The sequence below is a fragment of the Somniosus microcephalus genome, chromosome 18 (genome assembly GCF_052327205.1).
Source record: "Somniosus microcephalus isolate GS21.2 chromosome 18, FLI_Smic_1.0, whole genome shotgun sequence".
Classification (NCBI taxonomy): Eukaryota; Metazoa; Chordata; class Chondrichthyes; order Squaliformes; family Somniosidae; genus Somniosus; species Somniosus microcephalus.
The window spans coordinates 8,021,294-8,039,106 of NC_141004.1; the positions used below are offsets into that span (position 1 = coordinate 8,021,294).

The window sequence follows — 17,813 nt, forward strand, 5'->3', positions numbered from 1 at the left end:
CTGGTGAGTACATGTCTGTCACTGTATAACACTGGGGTACAGTACTGGTGGGTACAGGTCTGTCGCTGTAACACTGGGGTACAGTACTGGTGGGCACAGGTCTGTCACTGTACTACACTGGGGTACAGTACAGGTGGGTACAGATCTGTCACTGTATAACACTGGGGTGCAGTACTGGTGGGTACAGGTCTGTCACTGTATAACACTGGGGTGCAGTACTGGTGGGTGCAGGTCTGTCACTGTATTGCACTGGGGTACAGTACAGGTGGGTACAGGTCTGTCACTGTATTACACTGGGGTACAGTACTGGAGGGTACAGGTCTGTCAGTGTATAACACTGGGGTACAGTACAGGTGAGTACGGATCTGTCACTGTAACACTGGGGTACAGTACTGGTGGGTACAGGTCTGTCACTGTATAATACTGGGGTACAGTACTGGTGGGTACAGGTCTGTCACTGTATAGCACTGGGGAACAGTACTGGTGGGTACAGATCTGTCACGGTATAACATTGGGGTACAGTACTGGTGGGTACAGGTCTGTCACTCTATAACACTGGGCTACAGTACTGGTGGGTACAGGTCTGTCACTGTATAACACTGGGGTACAGTACTGGTGGGTACAGGTCTGTCGCTGTATAACACTGGGGTAAAGTACTGGTGGGTACAGGTCTGTCGCTGTATAACACTGGGCTACAGTACTGGTGAGTACAGGTCTGTCACTGTATAACACTGGGGTACAGTACTGGTGGGTACAGGTCTGTCGCTGTAACACTGGGGTACAGTACTGGTGGGTACAGGTCTGTCGCTGTATAACACTAGGCTACAGTACTGGTGAGTACAGGTCTGTCACTGTATAACACTGGGGTACAGTACTGGTGGGTACAGGTCTGTCACTGTATAACACTGGGGTAAAGTACTGGTGGGTACAGGTCTGTTGCTGTATAACACTGGGGTAAAGTACTGGTGGGTACAGGTCTGTCGCTGTATAACACTAGGCTACAGTACTGGTGAGTACAGGTCTGTCACTGTATAACACTGGGGTACAGTACTGGTGGGTACAGGTCTGTCGCTGTATAACACTGGGGTAAAGTACTGGTGGGTACAGGTCTGTCGCTGTATAACACTGGGCTACAATACTGGTGAGTACATGTCTGTCACTGTATAACACTGGGCTACAGTCCTGGTGAGTACATGTCTGTCACTGTATAACACTGGGGTACAGTACTGGTGGGTACAGGTCTGTCGCTGTAACACTGGGGTACAGTACTGGTGGGTACAGGTCTGTCACTGTAGTACACTGGGGTACAGTACAGGTGGGTACAGGTCTGTCACTGTATAACACTGGGGTGCAGTGCTGGTGTGTACAGGTCTGTCACTGTATAACACTGGGGTGCAGTACTGGTGGGTGCAGGTCTGCCACTGTATTACACTGAGGTACAGTACAGGTGGGTACAGGTCTGTCACTGTATTACACTGGGGTACAGTACTGGAGGGTACAGGTCCGTCAGTGTATAACACTGGGGTACAGTACAGGTGAGTACGGGTCTGTCACTTTAACACTGGGGTACAGTACTGGTGGGTACAGGTCTGTCACTGTATAACACTGGGGTACAGTACTGGTGGGTACAGGTCTGTCACTGTATAACACTGGGGAACAGTACTGGTGGGTACAGATCTGTCACGGTATAACGCTGGGGTACAGTACTGGTGGGTACAGGTCTTTCACTGTATAACACTGGGCTACAGTACTGGTGGGTACAGGTCTGTCGCTGTAACACTAGGGTACAGTACTGGTGGGTACAGGTCTGTCACTGTATAACACTGGGGTACAGTACTGGTGGGTACAGGTCTGTCGCTGTAACACTAGGGTACAGTACTGGTGGGTACAGGTCTGTCACTGTATAACACTGGGGTACAGTACTGGTGGGTACAGGTCTGTCGCTGTATAACACTGGGGTAAAGTACTGGTGGGTACAGGTCTGTCGCTGTATAACACTGGGCTACAGTACTGGTGAGTAGAGGTCTGTCACTGTATAACACTGGGGTACAGTACTGGTGGGTACAGGTCTGTCGCTGTAACACTGGGGTACAGTACTGGTGAGTACAGGTCTGTCGCTGTATAACACTAGGCTACAGTACTGGTGAGTACAGGTCTGTCACTGTATAACACTGGGGTACAGTACTGGTGGGTACAGGTCTGTCACTGTATAACACTGGGGTACAGTACTGGTGGGTACAGGTCTGTCGCTGTATAACACTGCGTTAAAGTACTGGTGGGTACAGGTCTGTCGCTGTATAACACTGGGCTACAGTACTGGTGAGTACAGGTATGTCACTGTATAACACTGGTGTACAGTACTGGGGAGTACAGGTCTGTCACTGTATAACACTGGGGTACAGTACCGGTGGGTACAGGTCTGTCACTGTATAACACTGGGGTACAGTACTGGTGGGTACAGGTCTGTCGCTGTAACACTGGGCACAGTACTGGTGAGTACAGGTCTGTCACTGTATAACACTGGGGTACAGTAGTGGTGGGTACAGGTCTGTCACTGTATAACACTGGGGTACATTACTGGTGGGTACAGGTCTGTCACTGTATAACACTGGGGTACAGTACTGGTGGGTACAGGTCTGTCACTGTATAACACTGGGGTACAGTACTGGTGGGTACAGGTCTGTCACTGTATAACACTGGGGTACAGTACTGGTTGGTACAGGTCTGTCACTGTGTAACACTGGGTTACAGTACTGGTGGGTACAGGTCTGTCACTGTATAACACTGGGGTACAGTACTGGTGGGTACAGGTCTGTCGCTGTATAACACTGGGGTACAGTACTGGTGGGTACAGGTCTGTCGCTGTAACACGGGGGTACAGTACTGGTGGGTACAGGTCTGTCACTGTATAACACTGGGGTGCAGTACTGGTGGGTACAGGTCTGTCACTGTATAACACTGGGGTACAGTACTGGTGGGTACAGGTCTGTCACTGTATAACACTGGGGTACAGTACTGGTGGGTACAGGTCTGTCACTGTATAACACTGGGTACAGTACTGGTGGGTACAGGTCTGTCACTGTGTAACACTGGGTTACAGTACTGGTGTGTACAGGTCTGTCACTGTACAACACTGGGGTACAGTACTGGTGAGTACAGGTCTGTCGCTGTAACACGGGGGTACAGTAGTGGTGAGTACAGGTCTGTCGCTGTAACACGGGGGTACAGTACTGGTGAGTACAGGTCTGTCGCTGTAACACTGGGGTACAGTACTGGTGAGTACAGGTCTGTCGCTGTAACACGGGGGTACAGTAGTGGTGAGTACAGGTCTGTCGCTGTAACACGGGGGTACAGTACTGGTGGGTACAGGTCTGTCGCTGTAACACGGGGGTGCAGTACTGGTGGGTACAGGTCTGTAAGTGTAACACTGGGGTACAGTATTGGTGGTTACAATGTTAGATACTTGAATACTTTTGCTTTCATGTACCGGTGCTGGTCAGTCAGATGAGAGCTTTACCCCTGGAGCTGCTACTGTTCCCCTCTGTTGCTGAGATCTCTTGCTTATCCCCGATAGCCACCAGTGATTCGTCCATATCCCTGTTGTATCACCATACCACCTGCTGTGTTTCCCACGGCCTCTGTTACGTCTCCGATACTCCAGGTAGCGTCACCTTAATGCCCACACTCCCCCCATACCCCCCACTGTAACCCTCCATCGTCCTCTGCATATGAAAAGAACTTGCATTTCTATAGCGCCTTTCACAAACTCAGGACACCCCAAAGCGCTTTACCGCCAATGAAGTACTTTTTGAAGTGTAGTCACTGTTGTAATGCAGGAAACGTGGCAGCTAATTTGTGCACAGCAAGCTCCCAGAAACAGCAATGTGATAATGACCAGATAATCTGTTTTAGCAATGTTGATTGATGGATATATATTGGCCCCAGTGTAAAGTCTGTGGGTTGTATAGCGAAGTAATACACAGACTACAAGAGTAACTTAAACAGGACTTTACTATTCGAAGGTCAGGGCGAATCTGCCCAATAAATTCTGCCACAGCACTTATATACTGGTGTGGTCACCGTCGGTATTACAGTATACAGCAGCCAGGATAAAGTAGTGCCACACCTAAAATAGTTCTCTTAAAGGTGGACGGTTACATACAATAGTTCTCTTAAAGGTAGAACAGTTACATACACTACAATCCTCCCTTTTTAGCTTACAACATACTTATTCCCCATTAACATAACATCATAACATATCCAACTTCATGTTACAACAGTTCACAGAGGTAGTCTCTGAGGAAACAGTTCACAGATTCAGTCTCTGCGGGAAACAGTTCACAGATTCAGTCTCTGATCTTCTTGACTCGGTCCGGACCACGCCTCCGTGGTGTAGTCGGGTCACCTTGCTAGAGGGACTCATCCCATAGTCCTTCCCGAGACTTAACAGCTTTACTTCCATCACTTCTGAACCAGCATTGCTGACTTTTTTAAAACAACAAAAAACAGTTGGATTGCCTTGGGAAATTTTCCTACTTTCCAACTGATTTGGCTCCGTTCGGGGGACCACGTGTGTGATCGGGTAGAGGTAATAATGGTTCAGATGGTTATCATCTTCTGCTTCGTCTTTTCCTTTTTTTGCTTCTTGGAGACTCTCGGGGCTCCATTGTCAGCTGCCAGCTGTAACGACACCATCTCCCTATGTTCCTTAGACTTTAAGTGATTCATCCTGATTTCGGCACTTTGGGAGTTCTCGGCACAAGCTGGGCAGACCAGGTCCTCGTAATATTCAGTGTCACTCAACAGATCATGGTAATATTCGGTGTCGTCCTGAGCTAGGTCAGCGAGAGGGTCTTCTATTTCCTCCTTACCCAGCTGGACGTTAGCCGACTTTTGTTCCAAATCCCGACATCTGTCCTGAAGAGACTTCATCATGCGTTCAGATTCATCCCGCTTTTTCTGGGCTTCCTGCAAGTCTTTTACTAATGACCTCATTTGTGATTTCAATACTTCAACTTCATTCGGAGATTGATTGATCGGACTATTCAATCCCTCTACTGAAGTAGCTGTTTCAGTATTCTGTTGTTCTACATTGCCGTGCGTCAGCGTACTTTTGGCATCCAAGGGCTGTTCTGCTGCAGACTTCTCAGTCTGGGTTGCCACCTCAGCTCTTCCAATGACTTTTGAGAGCTCCCTTCTCTTTGAAGATTGAGGCTCGTATTTAAGTTTTTCCCATTTTAGAGTTTTATCCCTCAGCATATGAATGAGTTGGCTGACTGTTAACTCTTCTGCCATCATCCCTTTTCCATTAACTACAGGGCTGTTTATAACCTTGCCCTGGAGGAGTTGGCTGACTGTTAACTCTTCTGTCCTCATCCCTTTTGCATTAGCTGCAGGGCTGTTTAGAACCTTGTCCTGGGGCTCCTTTGCTGCTTCTACTTCGCCATCATCCGCAGCCCCCATCATTCGAATTTCCACAAATGAATCGTCCGGTGATGCTGCACCCAACTTCAGTAGGAGCTCGGAAGTCATGTCGACCAACTCAGCTTTTTCTGCCTGCAACCTGCTAACCAGCGCCTTCAGTTGCGGCACATCTTGTTCCACCGGATTGGAGCATGCCCCTTCAGAAGCCGAATCAGCTTTGATTCGTTTGGCCTCCTCGTGCAGAGGGTTTGTGTGCTCCTGCTCCCTTTTCTTCCCCAGTGTTAAGTCTGTGAATTATTTAGTTAATTAAGACACAGACTAATGAGTAACAATAAAAACAGGTCTTTACTGGTTGGAGGTAGGGACTATACTGAATACAAGATTACTGCACAGTGCTTATATACCGGTGTGTTCACCCCCGGTATTACGTCTGCAGCAGCCTGAGAAAGTAGTACATCTCTTAAGGTGGAACAGGCTTAAGCTCTCTTAAGGTGGAACAGGTTACATACACAACACTCCTCCCTTCTTAGCTTTATAGTCATCCCCCCATTTAACATAACGTAATAACATATATACATATATAACTTCATGTTTAACGTAACATATCACAGATTCAGTCTCTGCGGAAAACAGTTCACAGATTCAATCTCTGTGGTGTAGTCGGTTCACGTTACTCATTCAATAGTCCTTTCATGGATTTAACAGCTTGAACTTCCGAACTGATTTGGCTCCGTTCGGAGGGACCACGTGTGTGATCTGGTAGAGGTGATAATGGTTCAGATGGGTCATCTTCTGTTTTTACTTTTCCTTTTCTGCTTCTTGGAGACTCTCTGGGCTCCATTGTCAGCTGCCACAGCTGCCAGCTGCATGCGCAGTTCCTCCTTCTCTTCCTCCTGTTTCCGTCGTAGAGCCAGCTTCTCCCGATGTTCCGTAGACCTTTGGTGCTCCTCCATGATTTCTGCACTTTGGGAGTCGAAGTTACAAGCTGGGCAGGACAGGACATCGTAATATTCGGTGTCGTCCACCAGGTCATGGTAATATTCGGTGTCGTCCTGAGCTAGACCAGTGAGAGGGTCGTCTATTTCCTCCATACCCAGCTGGACGTTAGCCAGCTCTTGTTCCAAATCCAGACATCTTTCCTGAAGAGACTTCTTCATGTGTTCCTCTGCATCCAGCTTTTTCTGGGCTTTCAGCAAGTCGTTTACTAGTGACCTCATTTGTGATTTTAATACTTCAACTTCCTTTGGAGATTGATTGATCGGACTATGCAATCCCTCTACCGGAGCAGCTGTTTCAGCGGTCTGTTGTTCTACATTGACGTGAGTCAGCGTACTTTTGGCATCCAATGGCTGCTTTGTTGCAGTCGTTTCAGTCTGTGTCGTCACATCAGCCATCTCAATGACTTTTGAGAGCTCCGAACCCTTTTCCTTTGAAGATCGCAGCTCGTGTTCAAGTTTTTCCCATTTCAGAGTCTTGTCCCTCAGCATATGAAGGAGTTGGCTGACCGTTAACTCTTCTGACACCAGATTATGGCACGCACCTTCAGAACCTGAATCAGCTTTGATTCGTTCGGCTTCCTCGCGCAGATGGTTGGTGTGCTCCTGCTCCATTTTCTCCATCAGTTGCTTCTGTTGCCTTTCCAGATTCTCCCACTCTGTAACAAAGAACTTTTTTATTTCATTCATCTCTTGCTCAAAACGGCGAATCATTTGTTCTAATTGCTGTTGTAGTTTGAAATGGAGTTGAGTTCGAGCCCAGTGTCCCTCAAAAATGTGCATATCAGTAGACTTGACAGACTCAGAATTCTCTGTTAAACTATGTTATTGTTGCTCAGTGGAATTCTGTGCTGAAACTTTGTCTTTTGCACATGGGTTGGTCTTACCATCATCAGTTCTAGAGTCTGGGCTGATTATCTGCACCGAGTTCTCACTCTTTATGGCTTTTAGCGAATGCCAGTCCATATTTATGTTTCTAAACCACTCCCGGCCGAGTAGTGGTGGACCTCCCTCCGGTAGCACATATAAGTCCATTATTTGACTTCCTTCGCCCTTGTTGGCCACTGCAACCTTTATTGTCCCGATGGGGTACACTCTCTGCCCCGTGTAGGTTGTCAATATAATCTCCGTATCCTGTAGGGGAATATGTTGGAATAACCTTCTGTAATCTTTCTTATTCATGACCGACAATGCCGATCCAGTGTCCAATTCCATTTTTACTTGGACTCCTTCTATCTGAAGAGTAACCCAAATTGTCTGGAGGTCTGCACCCTTACCAACGTTGAGTACCCTTAAGCTAACCAGTTCAATACTGCTTAAGCCAGCCAGTTCATTACTGCTAGCGTCTGAATCGGACTCCTGTTCGGCCACCTTGTGTACCTTTGCGTATTTCCCTTGCGGTGACTTCTTGTTGCTGGTCTTCTTCCCTGACCTGCATACTCTAGCTATATGTCCAAGCCTACCACATGTTCTGCATTCTTGGTTTTTAAACCAACACTGGTTCTGATCATGCGTTGTCTTTCCACACCGATAACATTTAACAGAACTCACACCCAATTTGTGTGCACTGAGCTCCGGTGACCGTAGCTGCATTACTGCCGTGCCTCTCGCTGCGGCTTTGTGTGCTGCTGCCATAGTGACCACCTTCTCAAGCGTCAGCTCATTCTCCTCGAGCAGTCGCTTTTGTGTATCTTGTTTAAATAAACCACACACAAATTTGTCTCGTAGTGCATCTGTCAGTCCCGTTCCAAACTGACAATATTTCGCTAATTTACGCAATTCCAGCAAATATTCAGCATTGCTTTCATTCTGTAGTTGCCTTCTGTCATAAAATTTAAATCGTTCCGCTAGCATCAGCGGCGTGGGGTTTAGATGATCTTTCAGGACAGTAACAATCTCATCGAACGTCTTATCCGCCGGTTCATCTGGTGATAACAGGTGTTTCAATTGCCCGTATGTCTTCGCACCCATTAACTTTAATAATGTTAGTGCTTTATCTTGCTCACGAATTTTATTGGCCTTACAATAATTTTTTACTCGTTCTACATATATGGCCCAATCCTCGATGTCACTATCAAAGGTGCCAATATTCCCGTGTTTAGGCATTGTTACAATTTTGTTGGAATTTTATGCTACACAAGATGGCGGCTTCCCGCTCTTTGTCGTCGTCCTCCGCTCCCAAGATGGCGGTTTTCCCGCGTTTGGCGGTCTTCACCCGTCCCCCGACGCTGTCTGTAAGCCCGAGTGCGGCCCTTATCTTTTATGCGATCGCTGATCGCGAAGCGGCTCCCGACCGAAGCGGCTCTCGGCCCTTATCTGGAGTGCGATCGCTGGCTTGAAACGCCTCCCGCTCGAAGCGGCTCTCGCGCCCTTATCGCAGATGCGATCGATTTGAAAGCGGCCCGGCCCTTATCTGCCGATCACTATCGCCCTGTACCTCTGTCTTCCCCAGCCCTGTCTTCTACTCCGTTTCACAAGCTGATGGAGGCTTCAGGGTCCTAATGCCTGTCGCTTCCAGTGGGGTGGTGAGGTTTGAAACCTCTCTTCAACCGCCGTGGAATAACTGCCGCAGGGTAAGAACCTGACTCGTCGCCAGTGTTAAGTCTGTGAATTATTTAGTTAATTAAGACACAGACTAATGAGTAACAATAAAAACAGGTCTTTACTGGTTGGAGGTAGGGACTATACTGAATACAAGATTACTGCACAGTGCTTATATACCGGTGTGTTCACCCCCGGTATTACGTCTACAGCAGCCTGAGAAAGTAGTACATCTCTTAAGGTGGAACAGGGTTAAGCTCTCTTAAGGTGGAACAGGTTACATACACAACACCCAGCTGCTTCTGTTGTCTTTCCAGATTCTCCCATTCGGTATCATAGAACTTTTTCATTGCTTTCATCTCTTGCTCGAGACGGCAATTCAGTTGTTCTAATTGCTGTCGTAATCTGAAATAAGTTTGCGTTCGAGCTCGATGTTCCTCAGTAATATATATGTCTGTAACTTGAACAGACTCAGAATTCTCTGTCAAGCTATGTTGTTGTTGTTCAGAGGAATTCTGTTCTGAAGCTTTGTTCTCCTCTGGAGCATAAGCCTTTATGCCCACATTCGTTCTACCAACCTTAGTCAGCAAGTTCATTTTAGACTTGTCTTTCACGCTTGGGCTGGTTTTATCGTCATCCGTTTCAGAGTCTGAGCTGATTGTCTGCCCCGAGTCCTCACTCGTTATTGCTTTGAGGTAGTGCCATTCCATGTCTATTTTCTTGATCCACTCCCGTCCTAGAAGTGGTGGTCCTCCCTCAGGTAGTATGTATAAGTCCATTCCGGGGTGTTCTTTGCCCCTGTCTCTCACCTTGACTCTTATCTTTCCCATGGGGTATACTTTATGCCCCGTGTATGTCTGCAATACGAACTTGGTATCTCTCAAGGGTATATGTAAGAATAGCCGGTTGTAATCCCTTCGATTTATGACTGATAGGGCTGATCCAGTGTCCAATTCCATTCTCACTTGGACTCCGGCTATTTTTAGCATGACCCAGATAGTTTGTAGGTCAGCTTCCTTACTCACATTATGAATTCTCAGACTACCCAGTTCCTGGCCGCTTGGGTCTGAATCCGAATTCTGTTCATCTGAACTCTTCTCAACCACCTTGTGTACTTTGTTGTACTTTTCCTGTGATGGCTTTTTTTTTTGGTTGTTGGTCTTCTTCCCTGACCGGCATACTTTGGCTATGTGACCCAGTTTGCCACATTTCCTACAGTCCTGGTTTTTAAACCAGCATTGGTTCTGGTCGTGTGTTGTCTTCCCACAACGATAACATTTCGTTGCACCCGAAGTAATTTGATCCACACTGAGGACCGCTGCCTTCAGCTGCATTTCCACAGTTCCTTTCGCTGCGGCTTCGTGTGATGCTGCAATAAGGACAGCCCTATCCAGTGTAAGGTCGTTCTCTTCGAGCAGTCGCTTTTGCGTTCCTTCCTTCGACAACCCGCACACGAACTTGTCTTGCAATGCCTCTGTCAGATTTCCTCCAAACTGGCAGTATTTCGCTAGCCTACGCAGTTCGACCAAGTATTCTGCGTTGCTTTCCTCTTTCCGTTGCGTTCTCGCATAAAATTTGAATCGTTCCGCCAACATCAGCGGTGTGGGGTTCAAGTGATCCTTCAGAACAGCAACAATATTATCGAAGGTTTGATCCGCCGGTTTAACTGGTGCTAGAAGATGCTTCAATAGCCCGTATGTCTTCGCCCCCATCGAGTTTAGCAAGGTTATAGCTTTATCATCATCCTCTATTTTATTGGCCTCACAATATATCTCAATGCGTTCTACATACGTGGCCCAATCTTCTACCTCGGAATCGAAATCGTTGATGTTACCACACTTAGGCATCTTCACCTCCCTGATAAACAACAACGAAATATTTCTTTAACTCTTTTTTTTCCCCCAAGATGGCGGTTTCCCCGCGCTTATCTTCTTTCCCCGCCCCTTTCAAAATGGCGGTTCCCGCTTCTGTCTTTTTCTCCGCCTACTGGCGGCTTCCCGCGGTTTCCCGCGCTTATCTTCTTTCCCCGCCCACTTTCAAGATGGCGGTTCCCGCTTTTCTTCCCCTGGCGGGAGGGGTAAGCTTTTCCCTCGGGCGACGGCCGCTGGCTTTCGGGGTTCGCAGCCTGCTCTTCGGCTTCAGCGCGTTCCCTTCTCTCGGCCGGGCAACCGGCTCTGGGTACAACCTGTTGACGGCGAACGGTCTCAGCCGCTGGCTGGATCTCGCTCAGTCTCCCTCGCTCGGGCTCTGTCTCTCCCGCTCGCGCGGCTCTCGCTCGCTCTCTCTCGGGCTCTGTCTCTCCCGTTCGCGCGGCTCTCGCTCGGGCTCTGTCTCTCCCGCTCGCGCGGCTCTCGCTCGCTCTCTCTCGGGCTCTGTCTCTCCCGTTCGCGCGGCTCTCGCTCGGGCTCTGTCTCTCCCGCTCGCGCGGCTCTCAATCGCGCCTCCCAGCCCTCTCGCAGTCCGGTGCTTCCCTCCCCGGCTGCGGCTGAGTTCTCCGCGATTTATTTATTTTATCTCTTCCCGCGCCTTACGATCCCGGTCGCAGCGCTTCGTGGCCTCGGTCACTGTCCGACCTTTTTCACCCCAATCGCGCCTCCCAGCTTCTCGCAGTCCGGTGCTTTCCTCCCCGGCTGTGGCTGAGTTCTCCGTGGCTTATTTATGATTATATCTTCCCGCGCCTTACGATCCCGGTCGCAGCGCCTCGTGGTCGCGGTATTTGTCCGGCCTTTTTCGCCGTCGCGGTCTAGTCGTCTCACGACGCTCCCCAGCCCGCTTGTACCGCGGCTTCTGCTCCACGCTGCCCCAGTCTCAGCGCCTCTGGGCCCGACTTCTGTCCGGCTCCTTTCCCCCTCGACCGTGGTCGAGTGCACCGCCCTTATCCTCCGTTTATTTGTTTCTATTTTCCCTTTACTCACAGTCACCGTGGCCGACTTGCTTCTCGTGTTGATCGGCTCACTCACCACCGTGGCAGAAGGGACAATCCGTGCCTGTTGCTGATGGAAGACTTCGTGTTTGAATCTTCCTCCTTTCTTGGTCTGCAGACTCGAGTTTTCTCTCAGCAAAACGACGAGGGCGGGTGCCTCTTTTCGACGCTCGTTTACTTCTTCAGAAGTATTGTTGCCGCAGGGTAAGATCGAACTCGTCGCCACTGTAAAGTCTGTGGGTTGTATAGCGAAGTAATACACAGACTACAAGAGTAACTTAAACAGGACTTTACTATTCGAAGGTCAGGGCGAATCTGCCCAATAAATTCTGCCACAGCACTTATATACCGGTGTGGTCACCGTCGGTATTACAGTATACAGCAGCCAGGATAAAGTAGTGCCACACCTAAAATAGTTCTCTTAAAGGTGGACGGTTACATACAATAGTTCTCTTAAAGGTAGAACAGTTACATACACTACACCCAGGACACCGGGGAGAACTCCCCTGCTCTTCAAATAGTGCTGTGGGATCTTTTACGTTCACCTGAGAGGGCAGATGGGGCCTCGCTTTAATGTTTCATTCAAAAGATGGCACCTCTGACAGCGCAGCACTCGCTCAGCACTGCACAGGGAGCGTCAGTCCGGGTTTTGTTCTCAAGTCTCTGGAGTGGGACTTGAACCCTCGACCCTCTAACTCAGAGGCGAGAGTGCTGCCCACTGTGACATGGCTGGCCTCTCCCATACCCCCACTGTATACAGCTCACTGTACCTATTTACCCCTCTGTAATTGAGCGGCAGGAGGAGCACTGTCGCCTTTAAGGACCCGTGGTTCGTGTCGCTGCACGCCTGGTGTAAACCGACCACAGGGCGCCCGGCGCACGCTGATCTTGATCCCCGCCCAATTTGGCAAACAATAGCGGTCCTGAAACAGGCCTTAGTCCCAACCGATTTTCACGGGCAATGGGCCCAACTCCAGATTCAACCGGGAGCCCTAACCAATAGGGCAGCGGCAGATTGAGCCACGTTGGACTCCTTTCCGCGCCCATTATCCTGGTGAAAAAGCAGGCAGCAGCCCAGTTGAATTTCAGGACCCTGTGTTAATCGGGAATCCCTGCAGAGTGGGGAGCGGTGCGAGGAAGGGCTGCCTGAGGAGCGATCGGCGTGGCCCAGTGTGGTTAACGTTGCCCGCGAAACCGTTTCCTTGGCTGCAGAACTGTTTGATCACATTTTGATTTTCTTTTCCATGAGCCCGTGGAACGGTTGGCTGTAGCAAACACTTGGAGACTTGTCCTTGAGGGGTGGGCTTCACCAAGCGTGTGCAGTTTAAGCACCGGCCGATTGGCCGAGCTTGGATTGGGCTGATTCTGCCTTTTCTCAGATGAACAACGGATTCTCTTGTCGAAAATTGCATCAGACTGTGAGTTGGGAGTGAGGCTTTTTTTTTTTAACCAGTTCTAAGCCAGGAGAGGCTGAACAAGGAGCCTGAGATTGCCATACACTTGGATCAGTTGGTAGAGTAACACCACACATAGATTCTTCCATCCTGTTAACTCTTGCACATAAAAGAAAAATCTTGGATATTTAATGGACGTTTCTGGACATTGAACCTCCCCGCAAGACTTTCACTGACCAGGTACAGCATGGTTTTAGGTTGTTGGGTTTAAGAGAAGATCAAATGGCTGCCAGGGCATTTTGTTGGTTCCGCGATCTAGATCTTCCTCGCATGGCGCTGGGTGTCTCTCCGCTGTTCGTACATACGGGGCTCGGTCGCGCTGCTGGGTAGAATGGGTTCATTTTCCAGACACCTGCAGCTGGCGTTCTGATTTGCCGCTAGCTTGGCTTTGCGGGAAGACTGGGGGAGGAGTCAGCACGCACAGTACCAGAGGTCTTTAAAGGGCTGCCGACTGTCACAACCCCGGCACAGCAATTGAGCGCATCGAAATGGCACCAGTGCGTTTAATGGAGCATCTATCACTGCCCCATCGAATACAATACTTAGCGGACAGGCAGATGCAACTCGCACGCGAGTGATGTGGTGACTGTGCTGGGTCCATGGATGCCAAAATGTCATGGAAAGAGGAGCCCTGCCTCACAGACGTGACGCGAACTAGACGGAGAAAGACTTACATAGAAACATAGAAGATAGGAGCAGGAGGAGGCCACTCGGCCCCTCGAGCCTGCTCCGCCATTCAATGACATCATGGCTGATCATCCAAATTCAGTACCCTGTCCCTGCTTTCTCCCCATACCCCTTGATCCCTTTAGCCTTAGGGAATATATCTAACTCCTTCTTGAATATATTTAATGAATTGGCCTCTACTGCCTTCTGTGGTAGAGAATTCCACAGGTTCACCACTCTCTGGGTGAAGAAATTCCTCCTCATCTCTGTCCTAAATGGCTTACCCCTTATCCTTAGACTGTGACCCCTGGTTCTGGACTCCCCCGCCATCGGGAACATCCTTCCTGCATCTAGTCCGTCTAGTCCAGTTAGAATTTTATAAGTTTCAATGAGATTTATAAGTTTCAATGAGGCTTGCATTTATATAACGCCTTTCACGACCTAAGGATGTCCTAAAATGCTTTACACCCAATGAAGTATTTTTGAAGTGTAGTCACTGTTTTAATGTAGGAAACGCGGCAGCCAATTTGTGCACAGCAAGCTCCCACAAACCGCAATGTGATAATAACCAGGTCACCTGATTTTTAGTGATGTTGGTTGAGGGATAAATATTGAATCAGGACACCGGGGAGAACTCCCCTGCTCTTCTCCGAAAAAGTGCCGTGGGATCTTTTACCTCCACCTGAGAGGGCAGACGGGGTCCTCGGTTTAACCTCTAGGGCTGCTATGCTTGGGTTCGGTGATGCCGTGTGACCAGGTTGGAGTCGCTGTCTGGGTCCGGGTGGCAGGCTGGGCACTGATGCTCACGGTGTTAAATGTAGAGGCAGCTCCTGCACGAACGGTCAGGAAATATAGAGCAGGCAGCCAGCAAGGACCCCGGCTCTCCTGGACTCTGGTGGCCTGATTAAACAGACAGCCTGGAAGCTCGTCAATACGGAGCGCTTCTGTAGAAAGTGCGGCGTCACCAGCTCTGCATGTGATCTATTGGTCCACGTTTGATTGGTGGGCGGCTGCTCGCTCTGACCTCATTCAGCACACTGTGTAAACACGGACCCTCATTCCAGCTGTGTCCAATTACACAGTCCCAGTCCTCACTCCAAGGAGGAAACAATAAGCTCCTGGCAAAATGGCAAGCGAGACTCCAGCTCACAAAGCACAATGGCATTGCTAACGCAGCGACCTCTCCAGCTCTCGCTGACATTCCTGTGGAAGTCGTGGCTGGCAGTCAGACTACATTTAACTCTTTTGAACACTACAGAGTTACATAAGAACAGAAGATTTGGGAGCAGGACTCAGCCATTCGGCCCCTCGAGCCTGCTCCGTCATTCAATAAGATCCTGGCTGATCTTCGACCTCAACTCCACTTTTCCGCCCGATCCCCATTTCCCTTGTTTCCCTTAGCATCTAAAAATCTATCAATCTTAGTCTTGAATATAAAAAAGCGTTTCATTGGAACATAGGAAGAGGAGGAGGCCATTCAGCCCCTCGAGCCTGTTCCGTCAATCATTTCGATCCTGGCTGATCTGTATCTTAACTCCATTTAGCTGTCTTGTTCCATAAACCGTAATACACTTGCCCAACAAAAATCCATCAATCCCAGTTTTTACATTTTCAATCGACCCCTCGGCATCAACAGATTTTTTGGGGAGCGCATTCCAGATTTCTACTAGCCTTTGTGTGAATAAGTGCCTCCTGACATCAGCCCTGAACGGCCTGGCTCTAATTTTAAGCTACTGCCCCCTTGTTCTGGACTCCCCTCACCAGAGGATACAGTTTCTCCCTATCTACCCTATCAACTCCTGTAATCATCTTAAACTTCTCGATTAGAATTATTTCTCAGCAGCCGACACAGCTGATTGTAGGTTTTGGATGTAGGGGAACATTCTTGTCCTCCAGTTGTATTTTGACTCGTTTGTGTAAATGTTTATCATTGAACCCATGCGGGCTAATGAACCAAGGAAGTGCGCAGTAGAGAGAGAGGCCATTCGACCCATTGTGTCCTCGCTGTACGGGGTATAACAGGAACTGTACAGGGTATATAACAGGAATGGTACAGGGTATATAACAAGAATGGTACAGGGTATATAACAGGGATTGTACAGGGTATATAACAGGAATGGTACAGGGTACATAACAGGGATTGTACAGGGTATATAACAGGAACTGTACAGGGTATATAACAGGAATGGTACAGGGTACATAACAGGGATTGAACAGGGTATATAACAGGGATTGTACAGGGTATATAACAGGGATAGTACAGGGTATATAACAGGAATGGTACAGGGTATATAACAGGGATTGTACAGGGTATATAACAGGAATGGTACAGGGTATATAACAGGAATGGTACAGGGTATATAACAGGAATGGTACAGGGTATATAACAGGAATGGCACAGCGTATATAACAGGAACGGTACAGGGTATATAACAGGAATGGTACAGGGTATATAACAGGAATGGTACAGGGTATATAACAGGAATGGTACAGGGTATATAACAGGAATGGTACAGGGTATATAAAAGGGATTGTACAGGGTATATAACAGGAATGGTACAGGGTATATAACAGGAATGGTACAGGGTATATAACAGGAACGGTACAGGGTACATAACAGGAACAGTACAGGGTATATAACAGGGATTGTACAGGGTATATAACAGGAATGGTACAGGGTATATAACAGGAACAGTACAGGGTATATAACAGGGATTGTACAGGGTATATAACAGGAACAGTACAGGGTATATAACAGGAACGGTACAGGGTATATAACAGGAATTGTACAGGGTATATAACAGGGATTGTACAGGGTATATAACAGGAATGGTACAGGGTATATAACAGGAATGGTACAGGGTATATAACAGGAACGGTACAGGGTATATAACAGGAATGGTACAGCGTATATAACAGGGATTGTACAGGGAATATAACAGGATTGTACGGAGTATATTACAGGAATTGTACAGGGTACATAACAGGAACTGTACAGGGTATATAACATGAACTGTACAGGGAATATAACATAAACAGTACAGGGTAAATATCAAGAATTTTACAGTGTATATAACAGGAATTGAACTGGGTGTATACCGGGCTGTACAGAGTATATAACAGGAATTGTACAGGGTATATAACATGAACTGTACTGGGTATATAACAGGAATTGCACAGTGTCTATAACAGGAACTGTACAGGGTATATAACAGGAATTGTACAGGGTATAGAACATGAACTGTACAGGGTATATAACAGGAATTGTACAGTGTCTATAACAGGAACTGTACAGGGTATATAACAGGAATTGTACAGGGTATATAACATGAACTGTACAGGGTATATAACAGGAATTGTACAGTGTCTATAACAGAAACTGTACAGGGTATATAACATGAAATGTACAGGGTATATAACAGGAATGGTACAGGGTATATAACAGGAATGGTACAGGGTATATAACAGGAATGGTACAGGGTATATAACAGGAACGGTACAGGGTATATAACAGGAACGGTACAGGGTATATAACAGGAATGGTACAGGGTATATAACAGGAATGGTACAGTGTATATAACAGGAATGGTACAGGGCATATAACAGGAATGGTACAGGGTATATAACAGGAAGGGTACAGGGTATATAACAGGAACGGTACAGGGTATATAACAGGAATGGTACAGTGTATATAACAGGAATGGTACAGGGCATATAACAGGAATGGTACAGGGTATATAACAGGAAGGGTACAGGGTATATAACAGGAATGGTACAGTGTATATAACAGGAACGGTACAGGGTATATAA

The 17,813-nt window shown here is 48.0% G+C and overlaps 1 protein-coding gene across 1 annotated transcript; it reads right to left on the reverse strand.

Moving 5' to 3' along the window:
• Positions 1-3,974: 3,974 nt before the first annotated feature.
• Positions 3,975-14,951, reverse strand: LOC147105004 (optineurin-like). The gene is made up of 2 exons (XM_086011003.1): positions 14,581-14,951; positions 3,975-5,711 (listed from the first exon to the last, which is right to left on the reverse strand). Exon 2 carries the CDS (start codon positions 5,530-5,532, stop codon positions 4,600-4,602), a length of 933 nt encoding a protein of 310 aa, XP_085867129.1. The 5' UTR covers positions 5,533-5,711; positions 14,581-14,951; the 3' UTR covers positions 3,975-4,599.
• Between the last annotated feature and the right edge of the window lie 2,862 nt (positions 14,952-17,813).

What these genes read in the sequence shown, in the direction of transcription:
- LOC147105004 (XM_086011003.1), bottom strand. Translation starts at nt 5,532, where the DNA reads ATGACTTCCGAGCTCCTACTGAAGTTGGGTGCAGCATCACCGGACGAT.